Source organism: Vicugna pacos, chromosome 15, assembly GCF_048564905.1.
Source record: "Vicugna pacos chromosome 15, VicPac4, whole genome shotgun sequence".
Lineage (NCBI taxonomy): Eukaryota > Metazoa > Chordata > Mammalia > Artiodactyla > Camelidae > Vicugna > Vicugna pacos.
In genome coordinates, this window is record NC_133001.1 from 54,752,064 (window position 1) to 54,769,046 (window position 16,983).

Sequence of the window (16,983 nt, forward strand, 5' to 3'; positions counted from 1 at the left end):
CATTTTACATTCCCAGCAGCAGTGTGTGCAACCTCACTTTTTATGTAGCTGTTGTTCTTAGATTTTTATTTGGAGTCCTACTCAGAAGCAGCGAAAAGACTGCTTGTTTCCAGTATTCCGATTCTGTGGAGTGCAATTTTTTTTATTAGATTATCTACAGGCTTTGTCTTGCGCTATTTACTTTATCCCTAGTTCCTGAATTAGTCCCTAGACCTGGGTAGACACTCGATAAATCCTTACTAAAGTGTGAATCTTCTGTGCCTTGGCTACATGTCAGGCAAGTCTGGAAGTTACCATTTCACGATCTGCTGAAAAAGAACTTATTTACCCCCAACCCACTGACCAGGGAAACCTGGGAGCAGCAGTTTTCAGTGTAACCATGGTAACAGAAAGTCATGATTTGGGGGTGAGAGGCATGAATTAACTCACGAACATTCTTGTTTTGCTGTGGGTTGTAGTAGGATATTAATGTAAAACACAAAAGGGTTGAAAATTTAGTATGTAATGAATAAATAATAGCTAAGTTAACACACTGCAATTACACATTCTTACTAAGTTAAGCAATTTTTTTGAGAAGATGAGTTATCTGAGTGATGATACTTACATGAACTTAGAAGAAAAATCCTACCGCTTAAAGTAATAACCCTTTGGTATGAATAGCCTGCAGTTTGCTGGCATTCTGGCACAAACTGCTTATTGAATTCTAGTATTGATGGATTATTTTGGCAAATCCTGAACCTTGCAATATTTTAATATTATTTAATGAATATTGAACCATTATCCTTCAGACAGTTAAAGTGACTCCTTATGTTTTTTCTGCAAGTCACTACAAGGCAATCAATAAAGCACATCAGAATCGGGTGTATTATGTTTAAAAGTACCCTTGAACTTGCCCAGCCTCAAAACTATTTTTCTATGAAGGGAAAAGTGAAGAATGAATCCTAACTATTTTTCTATGAAGGGAAAAGTGAAGAATGAATCCCAAAGTTCTCTTCTTTGCTTGGCATAGTAACATGGCTTTAGATAAATACACATGTCTGTCAGCACATTTTTATATGCCTTACAGTGCTTGATTCGTGAGTTTATTCATCCACCTGTCAGCCTCTCCACCCACCCATTCATCAATCAAACATCCATTGAGTTCTTTGTGTGAACAGAGTGCTGTTCTAGGCCCAGGGGATGGAAAGGAAAAGCCAGCTACCGTGCCGTGGCCTTGCCGCCCTGGTTGATGCTCTGTGAGCCAGTTAGAGGTGTGGGGACGTGTCTAAGAAAGACAGGAGTGGATTTTTAGACATCTAGGGAAGTCTTTGTAAGAGATCATATTCAGCCGGGTCTTTTGAAAGAAAAAAGACGAGCACTGAAAGCAGGGTGGGAGAGATGTTCTTCAAGGCAGAGGGAGCGGCATGGATGGAGGAGTGCTGTGTGAAAGTTGAGGGAAGAGCTCGAGAGCATGGAGGAGGTGGCCAGAGCAGAAGGTGAGCCCGAAAGGCGCATTGGTCCCAGAGCCAGGCCCTGGCTAGCCAGGGAAGGGTCGTGAGCTAAGATCAACATGATCAAGTCTATTCTGTCTCCCCCCCAATTATGTAAATACTTACACAATAAAAGCAGTATTTGTTGGTTGTAGAAAGTAAAAATAAAAACATACAGATATAAAAAGCCCCTATTTTCCAGAAACTGTTATTAAAATACCTCAGTTTTAGAAGATGCAGGGAGAAACTGGGCACATGAGACCAGTTAACAAACTAGTTCCAGTGGGAAGTGATGAAAGCCTGAACTGCTGGGCGGAGAAGGGCAGACAGACTTAGAACCAAGTTATTCATAAGAAGTCTAAGATGAGACACACTACAACATTGTCTGGTTACTCATTTAATATTAATGGAGAAATGAATGGTCAGAGGTGAGGTTGAAATGTCTAGCAATGTTGAGATAAAGAATACAGAATAAAAAACAAGTTTAAAGCTAAAAGTATTGAGCTGGGTGTTCAGCACATTAAGTCTACAGGACCAAATGTTTTCCTGGTAATGTTCAGTAGACAAATGGAAATGTAAGAGGTGGCCCGGATATACTGATTTAAGAAAGATACCAACGTCCTTGTGGGACTGAAACCACTGTGTTAAAAAGGCTTCCTATAAGTGTGCTGAGGGAGATGAGGGCTAAGAGTAGAGTCCTTGGTTAACAACAAATATTTTTGAGTGTGTGATGAAAACCATACACCTCTCTAAAAATGTGCAAATGCACGCAAAGTAATACATATTGTAGAGGTGTCAAGAATATACCAATACCAGTAGCAATAGAATTCTGATGTCGGGCGCCGGTGAAGGAGAAGATGGGCAGTTAACATTATTAAGGAGTTGCCCAAAAGTTAGTAGGAAAACTGGAAAGAGCCAAGAGAATGTCAGAGAGAGAAGTGTGACACCATTGTCAGATGGAGCAGGGGGGCCCGCAGAATGGAAGCTGAGCAAGGCCGTAGGAAGATGGTCTTGTTGGGATTCATGTCTCAGTCCTTCAGCCCTATGTCTCACTGCAGTGGATTGATGAATGAGAGATGTAAAAACATACTGTGAATAATTAGTCAAGATGGTTCTTTTGAGACATTAGGCAGTGAAAGGAATCAAAGCCATAACTTGGTAAGAAAGGCTTTTTAGGCTTGAGAGATATGACTTGTTAGTATATCTAGAGAGAAAGTAACCACAGAAGGAAAGGGGAGAGGGAAGAAATGAGAAATTGGACTGAATGGGCAGAACTGAACTGAGTGAGTGATCGGGAGTGAACAGGGTCAGGAGCACCCGTTAAAGAGCTCTTCAGAGACAAGGGAAAGAAGTCAGGATGGGTGGGAATAATTACAGTTATAGATAGAAAGACTGGGAAGTTCACGCTTGCTGGCTTCAGTCAGGAATCTGGGCACATGAGCCTCTCCTGCTATGTGGGGCAGCAGTGGTCTGCAATGCATGATGAAAGTGTTGGAGATAATCTGTTGGAAAACCCTGGAGAAAGAGACCTTGGAATAACTTTCTAAATCAGTAGCTGAGGAGATCCCCTCTTCTTGGGTAATAAATACTGCCTGCTGGGTGGCCCTTTCAGTTCAGTTCATGAAAACATTCTTTGAAGCGCCTACCCTGTGGTAGGTCCTGGAAATTCAAAGATTTCTGAGCCACTTTCTGCCTTTGAGGAACTCACAGCTTCTTCACCGGGTACTTTAGTAGCTCTTGGTGAGCCACTTACCATGTCTGCAACATTATCCACTCTGAATTAAACAATGATGGCCAGTTTTTACTCTTCAGCTAATTTTCCTCACTGATAGTGGATAAGAACTGAAGGAATGCAGCCTTGATTTAATACAAGCATTTTTAAAGTCTAATTTTTTGAAAGCAGTTTAATTCCAAACCCACGCTTTAAAAGACAAGAATCTTTTATTACTCAAGTAATATACAAGCATATCATTGTAATATACAAGCATCTTATCATTATCATATGCAAGCATGTCATTGTTGTAATGCTCAAGAACACAAGATGAAGGGTGAGAGTCTCCCAGCCCACACTCCCCCCCCACCCCAAGGTAACCACTTTGGGTGTCCTTTTAGAATTCGGTCACCCTCGCGTATGCGCCCACTCACCTGTACAGTTGTAGCTCTCCTGTCTTTGGTGTGAACAGATCATACTGATGATGTTGCTGATTCACTTGCTCTTTTCATTGAACAGTAAATTTTGAAAATTTTTCTTTGTAAGTGCATGGAGGTCCCCTTATGGCTGCATAAATACTTCCTAAGATGGTTGAGCCATAATATCTAATTTTGGATGTTTCAGTTGTTTCTTGTTTTTCTCTTCCTTTTTTCACAGTTATAAATATGTACACATGTGCAAGAGTTTCTTTAGAATATATTACCTAGTGATGAAATTTGCTGGATCAAAAGAAGCGTGTGAGCAATACGGCCAAGTCGCCCTCCAGAAAGGCCTTGGGGCCTTTGCACTCTTGCCAGGGTGCCTGTTTCCCCGCATTTGCAGCAGCAGTGGGTATTAGGAATCTTTTAAATTTTTAACTGTTCGGAAAGTTGAGACAGCAGATCTCATGATTGCTTGTGCTTACATTTCCTGAGGCTTTGAAGCAACATTATGCAAACTGAAAGCACTGAAATAGTTTTCAGTAACTTTTGCAGTGTGTGTAAATATTTATCAAAGTTGTAGACTTAAAACAAAGTACTTAACATTTTTAAGTACTTAAAATTCACCATTTATCTGTGGATTCCATTTCTCCATTCTCTTCTTACTCCCTTTGATGTAGGTGGTTCCTTTCTTTTAGGTTAATTTAATCCTTCTCAGTGCTGTACTAAAGCAGGTGCCCTGATGTATATTTTCCACTCCCCTACTTCCTTTTCCTCACCAAGTGATTTTTAAAACTCAGTTGAAGAGCATTACTTTTTAAAATTTTTTCTTTTTTTAATGGAGGTACTAGATACTGAACCCAGGACCTCGAGCAAGCTAAGCATGTGCTCTACCACTGAGCTCTACCCACCTCCTGAGGAGCGTTACTTTTAATTAAATGTTAGCTCGTGTGTGTTTTAAAGCCTCAAAGAAGTGTATCATTCAGCCACTGTGGGATGTCTATTGAGTCTCTGATTTGATTTTTTCCCCTTGTAGTGTGTGCCCATCTTTCTTTTTTTCTTTCAGTAAAGCCCTACTGATAATTTAGGTTCTTCCTCAAATGGTCTCCCCATCCTGCACTGAGTAATTACTCCCGCTTTTCACCTTCTAAAGCCTGAATCTGTCACCTTAGCAATCCCCACAAATGTGGGGAGGGAGGGTGCACGTTGTTCATCTTGTATCAGTGAGGTCATTTTTCCTTAAAATTCTTTGCTATCAATGACAAAGTAGCCAAAAGCCAGCCGACCTGAGCCAGGACAGGAGAAGGGACAGGATGGGGCAGGCCAGCCCCTTCCCGCCTCCCGCATGGGCCCACCGGTCCTGAGTGAATCACCAAGAAGGACGGGCAGGGTTTTCTGCCTTTTCCTCTTCCGTTACGGTAGACGGTTTTCAGGTGTCTGACTTCTTGACTCCTCTCTGCCGGAGTGGTAGCAGGCTGTGGAACTCTGCGTTCCAGAGCTGACTGTGAAGGGAGGGAAGTGGAACTTGCTTTCATGTAGAAATCTCTCCCTCGACCTGTCTGATCTCTTGCCACGGCTCCTTCTAAAGCTCAGCTGTCTCTCCAAGGAGCCGAGACAGAACAAGTTTCTGCAAGTGCACGTCAAGGTGCACTGAGAGGAGACCAGAGCGCCTGCACCCCATCACGAGGAAATAGGTCATCCTTAAAAGAGTAGTAATTTCCCACAATTGACTTGAAAAGTCTTTTTCTTCGCAAATTAGTGTTTTCTGTGTATCACCTTGTCTCAGTGGCTCCAGAGTTATTCAGAATTAAAATCTCACAGTTTATAGCTCTGAAAGGAAGGAACAAAAATGAAATGGACGGCTGGAGGAATGTGCTTAGGCTGGCATGAGTCACACGCATGCTGGAGTTGGTTTACACTTCACTTGTGAATTCTTGTTTTTTTTTTAAAGGCAAAACCAAATCTTGATTTCATTGTCATGTGAAAGCTTGTCATTTAGAATACTAATACATTTCTGTAACAAAACCTTATAAATCAACCATGGTCTGACACACACCTGGAAAGCAGAAATTCTTAGATTGGAATCCTGGTTTTAGACTCAAATCCTTATGTGGCCTGGGGCAAGGCATAGAACATCTTCCCTGCCTTTTTGCCATCTGTAAAGGATAAATACTTCTGTCTCAGGGATGTTGAAAGGATTAATTAGTTAGTCTGTTAAGAACTTTGAAGATGAAAAGTACTTTAAAAGTGCTTCTTAATAACATTATTGCTTAGAAAAGAGTGCCACTTTTATGCTAACCACTTTATGTCTCAAATTATATAAAGAAGGTATATTTAGTACTTACTGGTAGTCATAAACCAGAGCTAGATCTCTCAGGGTGTGAACATCAAACATTGACTTCAGAATTTCAAAGGAGCATCACTCTTTAATGGATCATTTAGGAGTTGTGTTCTACTCAGTAATTAGTTACAAAGATCGTATTTCAGGAAAAAGAAGACCCTTTCATACAGTGCACCCCCCTTTTTTAATTCAACCAGGTTTTTCAAATACTAACTTTAAAAGGGGTGCATTCAGTTTTAAATTGGTACAAGGAGGACTGGAAAGTACATTTACTGTTTTTTGAGGAGAGAACCAAATAGAAGAGAAAACCATATTCTTCTCTTCTTCCCTCTCCTCTCTCCTAGTTTCAACCTAGGGGTATGAAGGTGTTGCTTTTAGCCTTTCTAGAAGGATTAGAGCTAACATTAAAACTTACTGGATGTGTCTATCTTAATTCTGTTTTTTCCCTCTAAACCAAGTTAACAATGATCTTATTTTATAATAAAACATTATTATACAAACATGCAATGAAGTCCTGTATAACTGGTACCAGATTCAAGTTTAACATCTTGATTGTTGCAGATGGCATTGAATTGCAGTTCACATACAGCAAACCATGACAGGGACAAAGATTACAGAAAGAGACCTTAGAAAAGTTAGGAAAACGTGATCAAGAAATGAAATGAAAGTTAAATTCGGGGTAAAGTGTGTCAGAAAGAGGAATTCAAGGAAGAGACTGAAAGGAAAGGCACCTGGAGAAGTCACAATGAATAGGGCTGACTCAACATTTACCCTCAGTGTAACTGCTTTTGTTTTCTCTGTGTAATCAGACGATTTCATGTTCCAAGTTGCTCCAACTGTGGGTGTTGAGTCCAGTCCAGTGAGCTAAGCCCGAGTAAAGGAAAAGTCAGAATCCTCGTAAGCACTTCTCTGTGGCTTGACCGGAGGGCTTCATTTGTGTTCACGCCTTTGTAGAAGGTGAATGAGTTGCCGAAATACTCACATACCTAACTTATGTGTGGTGTAAATATCAAGTGCTCTTGAAGCATAAGGGCCACTGACCATTGCAGAAAGTTACAGGCTTCAGGAATATTGCTCCTTGTATTTTGGCTTCAGAAATATGATTTAGTAAGGTAAGTAACAACCATTGAAATATGTGGAACCACCACTCAAAATATGAAATCAGTGGGTGTTTGGGGCAGCCATTGTTTTCACTGCGCATCTATTGAGTATGAGTAATGACTGAGTGCTTGGGATTCTTTCCATTGATTGTGTTGTATGAATGCCGTTTTTTGTCTTTACCACACATGTAAAAGAGTCAGTTCTAATTAAAACTTGTGTCAAATGGCAAATCAAAACATAATGCTAATTAATGTGTCATTCTCTTAAATTTCCTACAGTAAAACCCTTGAAGATCGGTTGAAACTTGAAGCAAAAAATGGGACATTGAGTGTATCCGACACCACGGTTGGCAGCAAACAATTGACATTTACATTAAAGAAGGTAAGTTGCTTTTTAATGTTCTTTTTTAGTTCACAGGAGAAAATTAGCCTTCCAGTCGTGGTGTGTCTGTGTCTGACCTCAGAACTGCCTTCCCATGCTTTTCCCCTGCTGAGGAAGCTTCTGTTCCTGTTCGAGCATCTTCCTTACTGCCAGAACCCCTCCTGCGCTGAGAGCATGCTGCTTGGCTTTGGCAGAGCAGGCGTGTCTCCGGTGTCCCGAGGGCCCTGGTGACCCCAGAGCTGGTACTGTTGCTGAGGAACCAGCAGCGTGGTTTCTGGGTCACTGGGCCACCTGAAATGTGGCCTTGTAAAGCGGAAGTCCTGACCACATATGGCTTTAAAAGAATAGTTGAAGCTTATGTGGACTTTAAAGAAACTCAAGAACTGGTGAGTTCCTGACGTTCCTGGCGGTAAGAGCAGCTTGCCCAGGATGTGTCGTTTCAGAAGAATTTCTGTCAGTAGTAGGTCCTATTCTCAGCTGACTTACAAGAGTCGTTTCTTTAGCCAGTTTTAACGATGCCTGGCCTGTATTAAAGGAGGAATCAGCTGGTTTAAATATTTGCTATTAACTGATGAGTGAAACTGCATGGTTTTATTCTTCAAAAAAATTTATTCTCAGTTAGTTTCCTTTAATATATTTGTCACTGGGAGGGAAAGAATGACAAAGACTCCACCTCCGTTTCTTTTTTAAAATTGAGATACAATTCACATATAAAGTTCACCTCTTAAAAGTGTACAATTCTGGGTTTTTAGTATAGTCACTAAGCTGTGTGATCGGTACCACTATCTGACTCTGGAGCGTCGTCGTCCCCACAAAGGAAACCCCCTTTTGCAGTCTCCCTGCACACTCCCATCTCCCCAGCCTATGGATTTGCCTGTTCTGAACATTGTATATAAGTAGAATCATACAACATGTTTTCTTTTGCATCTGGCTTCTTTCACCTTATGTTTTCAAGGTTAACCCGTGTTGTAATATATACAGGAACTTTATTCCTTTTTGTGACTGAGTAATACTTCGTTGTGTGGATAGATCACATTTTGTTTGTCCTTTAATCTGTTGATGGGCCTTTGGGTTGTTTCTTTTTTTTCTTTTCTTTTTTGCTATGAATAATACTGCTATGAAAATTCAGGTGATGTTTCTGCATGGACACATGATTTCCATCTTCCTGATAACTAAGGATGGTGGAGCATGTTTTCATGAGCTCACTGGCCATTTGTATATTTTCTTTGGAGAAATGTCTGTTCAGATCCTCTGCCCACTCCTTCTGATCCTGTGACAGTTCTCTGATGTCATCAAGAGGCTTGCAGATGATAAGAACATTTTTTTTTAGTTAGTATCCATTATCTTATATAGATACAATAGAAAGAAAAGGCAAAATTAGAAGAAAAAATTGCTTTTTCCTTGTGCTGAGAACTCTTCAGATTGACTCTTTCGGCAGCTTTCACGTAGGTAATACAGCAGCATTAACTGTAGTCGTCACGTGTACGTTACGTCCCTCGTACTTGTGTCTTATAGCTGGGAGTTTGTACCTTCTGGCCACCTTTCTCCAATTCGCCCTCTTTCTGTCCCCCAAAAGAAGTTTTTATTCTAAGTATAAGAAACTTTTCAGTTAAATCTCTCTCCATTTAGAGCAAGTTTGCACTCTTTCACTTCTCACTTAAATAAACCAAAACTGGGTGTGTGTTCAGAGTAACTCACTGTGTATACCTGGTTTCTTAGCAATTTTCTGTGTGGTTTCAAACGTCTCCTGTTCCCCTCTGAAGTTCAGGTCGCCAAGTGGGTGGCAGGCGTAGGGCAGCTGTGGGGGCACTTCTGAGGCCTCGGGGCCGTACCGGCCGCTGGGCGCTCCCTCTACTGCTCAGGTGAGCTTTCAGGAGGATGCGAGCACATTCCTTTCCCACCTTTTTTTCTTAATGGGAAGCTACTGAATTGAATATCAGTTTGTAATTCATGGTAAAGTGAAAATAAGCTGGCTCTGTTTTTGTTTTGTTGTTTTTTGTTTGTTTGTTTGTTTTTGCTAAAAACAGAAGCACTAAGTAAGAAACACTTAAAACAGCCTCGTAGAGTCTGGCAGAGGCTTTGACACTGTCTTTGGGAACATCAGCTGGGGTTTGACTTAGGCCAGTTTTATCATTTGATTCACGAAATTTTAACTATTAAATCTTAGTTTTATTTAAGGACATTTAGGGTTTGTTTGTACGTATATTTTCTGATACCGATCTCTCTCTATACTAGGCATGCGATACACTCAGGTAGAACCCCAAGTTTCCCCAGGTTTTCATGTGTACTTTCTAACATGTGAATCAAGTGAAAAGGAGAAAAACTATGCTTTAATATTATTTTTAAAATGAATCAGTCACATGACAGCGACATCTTCCAAATGCATCCGCTGTTCAGAGAGAGGCTAAGAAGAGTTTTTTTTCTGGGCGGAGGCTTGTCTGCAGGACGATTGCTGCTTGCAAGCTCCTGTGTGGGCTCCAGCCTTTGTGGGGTCCGTCGGGCAGGGCCTCCCAGAATGCACTCTGGGCGGCGTAAGGGACTCCTGGAAGGTTGCTTTGCCAGCAGACACGTGAGGGAAATCTGCAACTGGTGCCCATACTGGAGGCGTGTAACAGCCTCGACTCAAAAGCTGCAGCCCACCCTGTTTACCTTTACTTAGTACCCCACTTCTCATCCAGAATTATTTGGGCAAGAAACATTTGTCTTGGAGATCCTTTTTAACAGGAAGAAACGAAACATTAAGTAACCAGTGTTCACTAACTTTACAAGAGTCTTGATGACAGCATTATTTTGTCTGCTAAGGAGCGTGCAGGTTCCCTCGGGGTTTCTGAGTTTTCCATTGATGAATGTGTACTACTTGCTCTGTGCCATGTGCACAGACACACAGGACAAGACAGACTTGGTCCTTGTCATAGTCCTCCGTCTACAGAGAGAGGTACACAGACAGTGACATCATTGTAGTGTGGTGAGGGCTCCCAGGGAGGACCGAGGGCTGGGACTGTCGGGGCCTGACCTGGAGGGGAGGTTGGGGGGTGGTGTCAGGGAGGGACACCTGTGGAGCCTACGTGTGTGAAGTAGCCGTCAAGGGGAAGGAAACTGTGGATCAGATGTAACCGGGAAGGTGCACGTGGAGCTGTCCTGCAGGGCCTTGTCAGGAGGGCGTGTTAAATTTTAACCTCAATCCTAAGAATCGCGGAAAGTTGTTGAAAAGCTTCAGTTACCAGAAGATTGACATACCATTTTTATTTTTAAAAACTCATTGTGGCCATTGCAAGCGTAGCAAACTGAGAGGATGGGAGAGGAACAGGCCCCTGCGTGGTCCCCTGGAAGGACAGAGCCCTGAGTGGAGCACGGGGGAAGGAGGAATATCCACGGCAGGCTTGACTTTGAAAAGGCTCTGAAAAGATGATGATAATCAGAAAAAGAAATAATTCTGTGTAAAAGTTTCCTAGAATAGGGTAATTCACCCCTTTTGGTTTTTACAAATTGCTCCTTTCTCACAATTCCCTCACCTCCCAACTCGTTAACTTTCAAATATTGAATAATACTATCTGGAAGTAAATATGGAGACTTTCTCTTCAAGACTGAAAGACAAATAAATATTTTCAGGTGCATAGGAAAGTACAGACCATAGGCAGGCAGGCTGCAGGGGGTCTGAAAGGCAGTGCTTTTCAGCTTTAGAACTTATGCCCTTCGAGGGTTTTCCCAGTTTACCTCCTGTCAGCTCCATCAGCTAAGTTTGTTTGTCTGTTTTTGAGCTTCACAGTTAGTAGTGTGTATTATCTAAACCCTCAAATGTGTTTTTAAAACTACACAACTCTTACCACCATCGTGGATTCAGCGTTGATACTCTTCTGAGAATTTCTGCTAAAAGTAGTGGAACTGTTTGGAGAGGATCTGGCTCTCCCCTGAGTGTTGAGAACAGTGCCTTTAACGCAGCCAGCCTGGAACCCACGAGCTCATCCCAGCCATGAACTTGGGATGTGTCTGCCTAGCATTTAATGGTAGATCTCTGCCTTTCAAGGGGAGTTTGGTTTTTTTGGAAATAGCCAAAAATTCTTTGGAACCAGCTCTGCTGACTGGATGCTTTATCGTGGGTGGGTTATTATACATTTTTAGTACACCGAAGTATTTTTTGTTTTTGTTTTTAAGGTAATGTGAGTAAACTAATGAATGATGCTCGCTTAGAAACAAATGACAGTTCTACAAGAGAAGTCGTGGACATTTTGAAAGCAGTAGCATCTTCTTAAGTTGCCTCTCTTGCGAGGGGCTGTACCTTTGAAAACGCCACACGAGTGTTGTGCGTCGGTTGAAAAGCCAGCCTCAGACTTTGTGGTTCACACTGATGTGTCCGGGCCCTTCTCTTGCCCCTGGGTTTAGAATTCAGGTTTTACTGTCCTTGTGAAGGTTGGCCCTCATCCTGCTGTCCCCGCTGGAGCAGTGTCCATGGACAGGCCTCTCACATTTCTCCCACAGCAGGACTGTGATTGGTGGTCGTGCTGTTGGCATTCTGGTGGTTACAAAAAAGGGGTGTTAGCGTTTTCTCTCTTTCTCTCTTCGCTTAATCTTCTCTTTTAGTCTGAACAGCAGAAGAAGCAGCAGGAGGCTGAGAAACTGCACCGACAAGAGAGGAAGACACTCCGTCGTTCAGCCGGTCACCTGAAGTCAAGGTCCCGGAGAGGACGGCCGTTCCACTGAATCTGGAAATGGTCCCCCACACGGTTCAGAGGGAGCACATCTCCCCCGCTGATGATCATTGAAGTGTATCAAACACAGACGGGGGCGCACGTTTCTGAAGTTCCACATAAATCCTGGCTGTGCCTACAGGGATGGAGAGCTGGTACCTGGCCCCGACCCCAGGTCAGACCGTCAGGCTGGTCCCCTGGCCCGCACAGTGCCCCCAGAGAACTTCTGCACATTGTCGCTCCTGCGGACATTATTCTTTCCCCCTGGTTTTAATCAAGTAAAGCCGGTTGTTTTTTAACGTTGTGAAATGCGCACCATGAAATGAAAGGTTATCCTGTGCTAAAAGCCAGGACGGATCGTCTTCTTGGAACTGTCTTTCTTGCACTGCCTGCTGTCATCACAAACTGCCCAGAAATGCGTTCCTGTCGTACCTTCCCGTGGGCATCGGTCATGTGTGTTTGTAAGTATATGCAGGCAGGAGTGTTGCTTATTTATGTGTTAGTTTGGGATTTAAAAAAAATTTATTTTTATACCAAGACAATATAAATTAATGGCAATACAATCGGAAACAAGAAGTAGAAGCTACTGGGTATTCTTTTAACTTTTCACAAGATTAAATGCAGATTTTTTTTTAATCTTTCTTAAGCACAATTGGAGATATACTGGTGGAAAAAACATTTATAAAAATAAATGCTTTCTTTTGAACAGCTTTTTGGAGAGAGACCCATTCATTAAGTTAATTTGAAAATTAACTTTGGTTTTCTTAGTTTTGTAGGTGTGGGTGTGATTTTGGAGGTGCATTTCTTCATATACAACTGGATGGTAGATGAACTTGAGATGCTGTGAGCAAACAGGCAGATGTGTGAATTAACATAAACGGGCTGTAGACCCTGTCAGTGCCGCGGGCAGCCGGATGCAGGCCTTCCAGATCAGGCAGGTCCTCCCTTCTTTGTTTTCTCCCTCCTGTTTCTACGTTGTTCCTTGTCTCTTCAGGTCCCCCTTCTGCCTCTGCTTGTGTGCAGACTGGCCTGCTCCCCGCAGCAGGCAACAGTGTGGGTCGTATTGCTACCTCTGGTCTGAGAGGCAGAGTGTGTTTCCAGAAAAAAATTGTGTGTGTGTGTGTGTGTGTGTATGTACGTACAGACACTGTCACCAGGAAGAGGCTCTTGTTACCTGGGCAGCCAACCCAACCTGTGTCGTGGTACCAGCCCCACCCCCCACCTGTTTCATTTCCTGGAACTTTCCTTTCTCAGCTTATCCCCTAATCTGTTCATGGGCCTGTCTTGTGACTTTCTTCTCTGTTTCCCAACTGCTCTGTTCAGGCTGAGAGTGTGAGAAGTTAAAGGAGGACGCTGCCAGCTGGAGTTCTTCCCTAGGGGTTGAGGGTTGTGCTCCAGGCCTGGGGGTCAGGCTCTCCCACACCTCTACCTGGCCTTCCCAGACCCCTTTTTTCCCTCTTTCTTTGGGGTCCTCCCTGTGGTGTGGGGACTCAGTGCACCCCGTGTGAAATTCCAGGCGCAGTGGCGGCCGCTGATGGAGGGGGCTCACTGCCTAGGGCTCATCTGAGTCTGGGCATTGGAGCGTCCCAGGTCTGGGAGGGTGGATCCACTCTGGACACTTGGGACGCTGGCAGTGGGGCCAGCCTGACCCGGGGTGGGATCCCAGCCCTGTTGCCCACCAGTTCCGTAACCACTGACCATTTAACCTCTCTGAGTCTCATATCCTCCTGTCAGTGAGCCTGACACTTCATTTAGGTGAGGAGTAAATGGGGTTCATCCGTAGTGAGCCTCTCACACAGTGTGGGACCCGGGAGTGCCCGGTAAAGCATCTCGCTCATCAGCCACCCTCTGCTCCCCTCTGCACATACCTTGCTGAACTCAGCGTGATCTTTATAGTCTTTAATATCAAGGTTTTCCTGGAGCGAGGTGCCCTCAGCTTTTGTTCCAGGGGCTTCCTGAAGGGGCAGATGGAGGGGCCTAAGCTGAAGCTGTGACAGACATTCAAGAAAACCTTGAATAGACAGTCACAGGATACATCCTCCAGCCCCCACTGTCCCCCTGCTGATCCCTTGAACAGCCCTGCCTCTCCAGGATGGAGACTCCTGGAGTACCTGCTGTGACCCCCATGTTTCTTTGAAGTCTTCTGTTTTAAAATGTTACACGAGTTTCATGCTCCGTAACTTTGCTGTTTTTCCAACATCTTCCTCACCAGCCCTGGGTCGGGGCAGTGCTTCTCCCAGGTCTCCACCACAAGATGCAGGTAGGAGAGGCACCACCCAAAGATGGGCTTGGGTTTTATGGCACGACCATCCTGGGCGTTACTGAGCGATGACTTCTCTAATCCTGCACCAGGCCCCAATCATTCTCTGGTTCCCCCGTCCTCATGCCTAAATTTCTTTTTCCCCAACTGTTAAAGAATTGAAATTTTCCCCCCCAACTACCAGAAGAAGAGAGGTTTCTTTAAAGTGGGAGAAATTCCAGCATGACTGCGTGCTGCTAGGAATAGTCCAGGAAAAGGAAAAAGTGATGTCAGACAGGGGACAGTATTGGAGTGACACTGGTGAGTGAGTGTGGCAGTTGTTGCTGCTGCTGCGTAACAAATTACCCGCAAACATAGTGGCTTAAGATAACAGTTACCTAACAGCTTCAGTGGATCGGGAATTCAGGAGCTGCTTTGCTGGGTGGTTCTGACTCCTGGCCTTTCATGAAGGTATGATCAAGACACCAGCCAAGGCTACAGTCATCTAAAGGCTTGACTGGGGCCAGAGGCTCCCCCTTCCAAGCTCACGCCCACAGCTGTGGACAGGAGGCCTCAGTCCCATGCCACACGGGCCTCTCCATAAGCCTCTGCTTGAGTGTCCTCCCTTCCTCCAGAGCAAAGGCTCCCAGAGAGCAAGAGACCACGATAGCAGCCACAGTGCTTTTCATGACCTGGTATTAGAGGTTCCACATCATCGCTTACACTGTCTCTGGTTTGTTACAAGTGGGTCGCTAAGTACAGTCACACACGGTGAAAGAGGAACTAGGCGCCATCTTTTTAGTGGCAGGGGTGTCAAGGAGGATTACAGATCAAGTACAGGGCACCCAGTTACATTTGAATTTCAGACAAATGACTTATTAGTATAGATACATATAGATACATCCCAAATATTACATGGGACATACTTAACATTAAAAACTCACTTATCTGAAATCCAAAGGTAATGGATGACTATATTTTCATTTGTTAGATTGGGCAACCCTAGAAAGACTTCTTGGACATTTTTTAGTTCCAGCACGCTAGCTTCAGAGGGAACGGGTTTTAGAGCTCTGACCTCACACAGACACGCGAGGAGGCAGAGGACCAGGCAGTTCAGGCAGGCAGGCGACAGAGAAGCAGATGGATGCAGAGCTTTTTTCTCACTGGAGAGGCCAGATTCAGGCCGAGGCGAGCTGCTTTCCCCGCTCACCTCGTCCTGAGCTGCTGTGCTTCCGCACCGAGCACCCGCTTGGTGCCGAGCCCTTGTTCCGGGTGAGCGTCTTAATCCCCAGGAACCATCCACCCAGTTCCTTTCTCTGCCTCCTACCCCGGGATCGTCTTCGGAGAGCACCCAGAGTAATGAAACACAGGACACCGAGTTGAGAAGCCTGGGTTCTGCCTTTGCTTTTCTTCTGATTTTATTGCCTCTCTGAGTTTCCAAAATTCTACCTCAGTATTTTTCGGATGCTTTTTTCCTCTGTTCCACAGTAAGAAACACATTTGACAGGGCGACCCAGGACACGTGTGTATCAAAAGTGTTACCACGCGTACCCCTCAGCATTTAAAGCAGGCTGGTGTTTTTCTGTTCTATCCTATTACAGTTCCTTTACCCCCACTCTCCTCCCCAAAATAAGTTCACGCCTGTTAAATTGATTTCACGACCCCTCTAACGATGGCTCCATCCCTGAGCTGGAAACCGCCACCTACCCTGACAGGTGAGTTGTGTCATTAGGCTCCAGGAGCATGTGGCAAAGCGCCTAAAATTTGTCCCCCAAACCTGTAATTGTTGCTATGACTTCTAATAGTGATAAGTTGTGTAGTGAGACGTTTTGCTGGAGCTTCTGTGTGAATTTTTTGAATGAACACACTAGATGAGTATTTTAACTGCTTTTTTCCCCCAAAGTTCTATGTTCAGTATAAATTAAATGCAAAATAGATTTTATAGGACAGTGTTAGTGGGTTTTTATAAGAAAATTTTTTAAGATTTTGTGATTCTTAGGTGAACTTTCAATGCATTAAAAATCTGGGTGTTTTATTTGATTGATTTTGGTTTTGAAATGGTTTTTAAACCTCACGTTACTTGTGTAGCCAGCCATGAAGTTGAAACAAAATCCTGCAGTTTATGCTGTCATTATTTTTAAGGAAATATAGATGATGACAGTTACATAACTCTTTTACCCTTTGTAAAAGACCTGTCTCCATGTTTCTTGTTCGATGCAAAACTTGTCTCTTTTGCGTTGAGAATACTAAAAATAATGTCTTTTAGTCCAAGAAAAGTCCAAAGCAAATTAATGTGCTGGGTCTTGAAGTGACTGAATTCTACTAAAAACTTTGAAAGAGGGCAGCAAAGTATTAGAAAAAGTATACATGTAAATAAATATTATAAGAAGATACTTGATTATTTCTTTGACATCCCTATCCAAATTGGCATAAAATTGTTTTCTCCTCAGGAAAATACGGAATTGCCTTATATTTGGCGCTTCCTTACATTTAGGCCTATATAGCAGCTTGATTTAGGGAACATGTAGGGAAAAGAAATTCCAGTCCTCATAATTTTTATTCTTGAAATTCATTTTTTTATTCTCATAAATTTTCCAAAATTAGTGCAATAAAAAGGCCTACCGGTTACATTTGAAC

At 43.3% G+C, this 16,983-nt stretch overlaps 1 protein-coding gene across 1 annotated transcript in view; it reads left to right on the top strand.

Moving 5' to 3' along the window:
- Positions 1-12,815, top strand: part of NOL10 (nucleolar protein 10) — an 85,557-nt gene extending 72,742 nt beyond the window's left edge. The window contains exons 20-21 of the mRNA XM_006197109.4: positions 7,320-7,422; positions 12,001-12,815. Of these exons, the coding sequence (XP_006197171.1) occupies positions 7,320-7,422; positions 12,001-12,120 (223 nt within the window). The 3' untranslated portion in view covers positions 12,121-12,815. The remainder of the gene's footprint in view (positions 1-7,319; positions 7,423-12,000) is intronic.
- Positions 12,816-16,983: the final 4,168 nt, after the last annotated feature.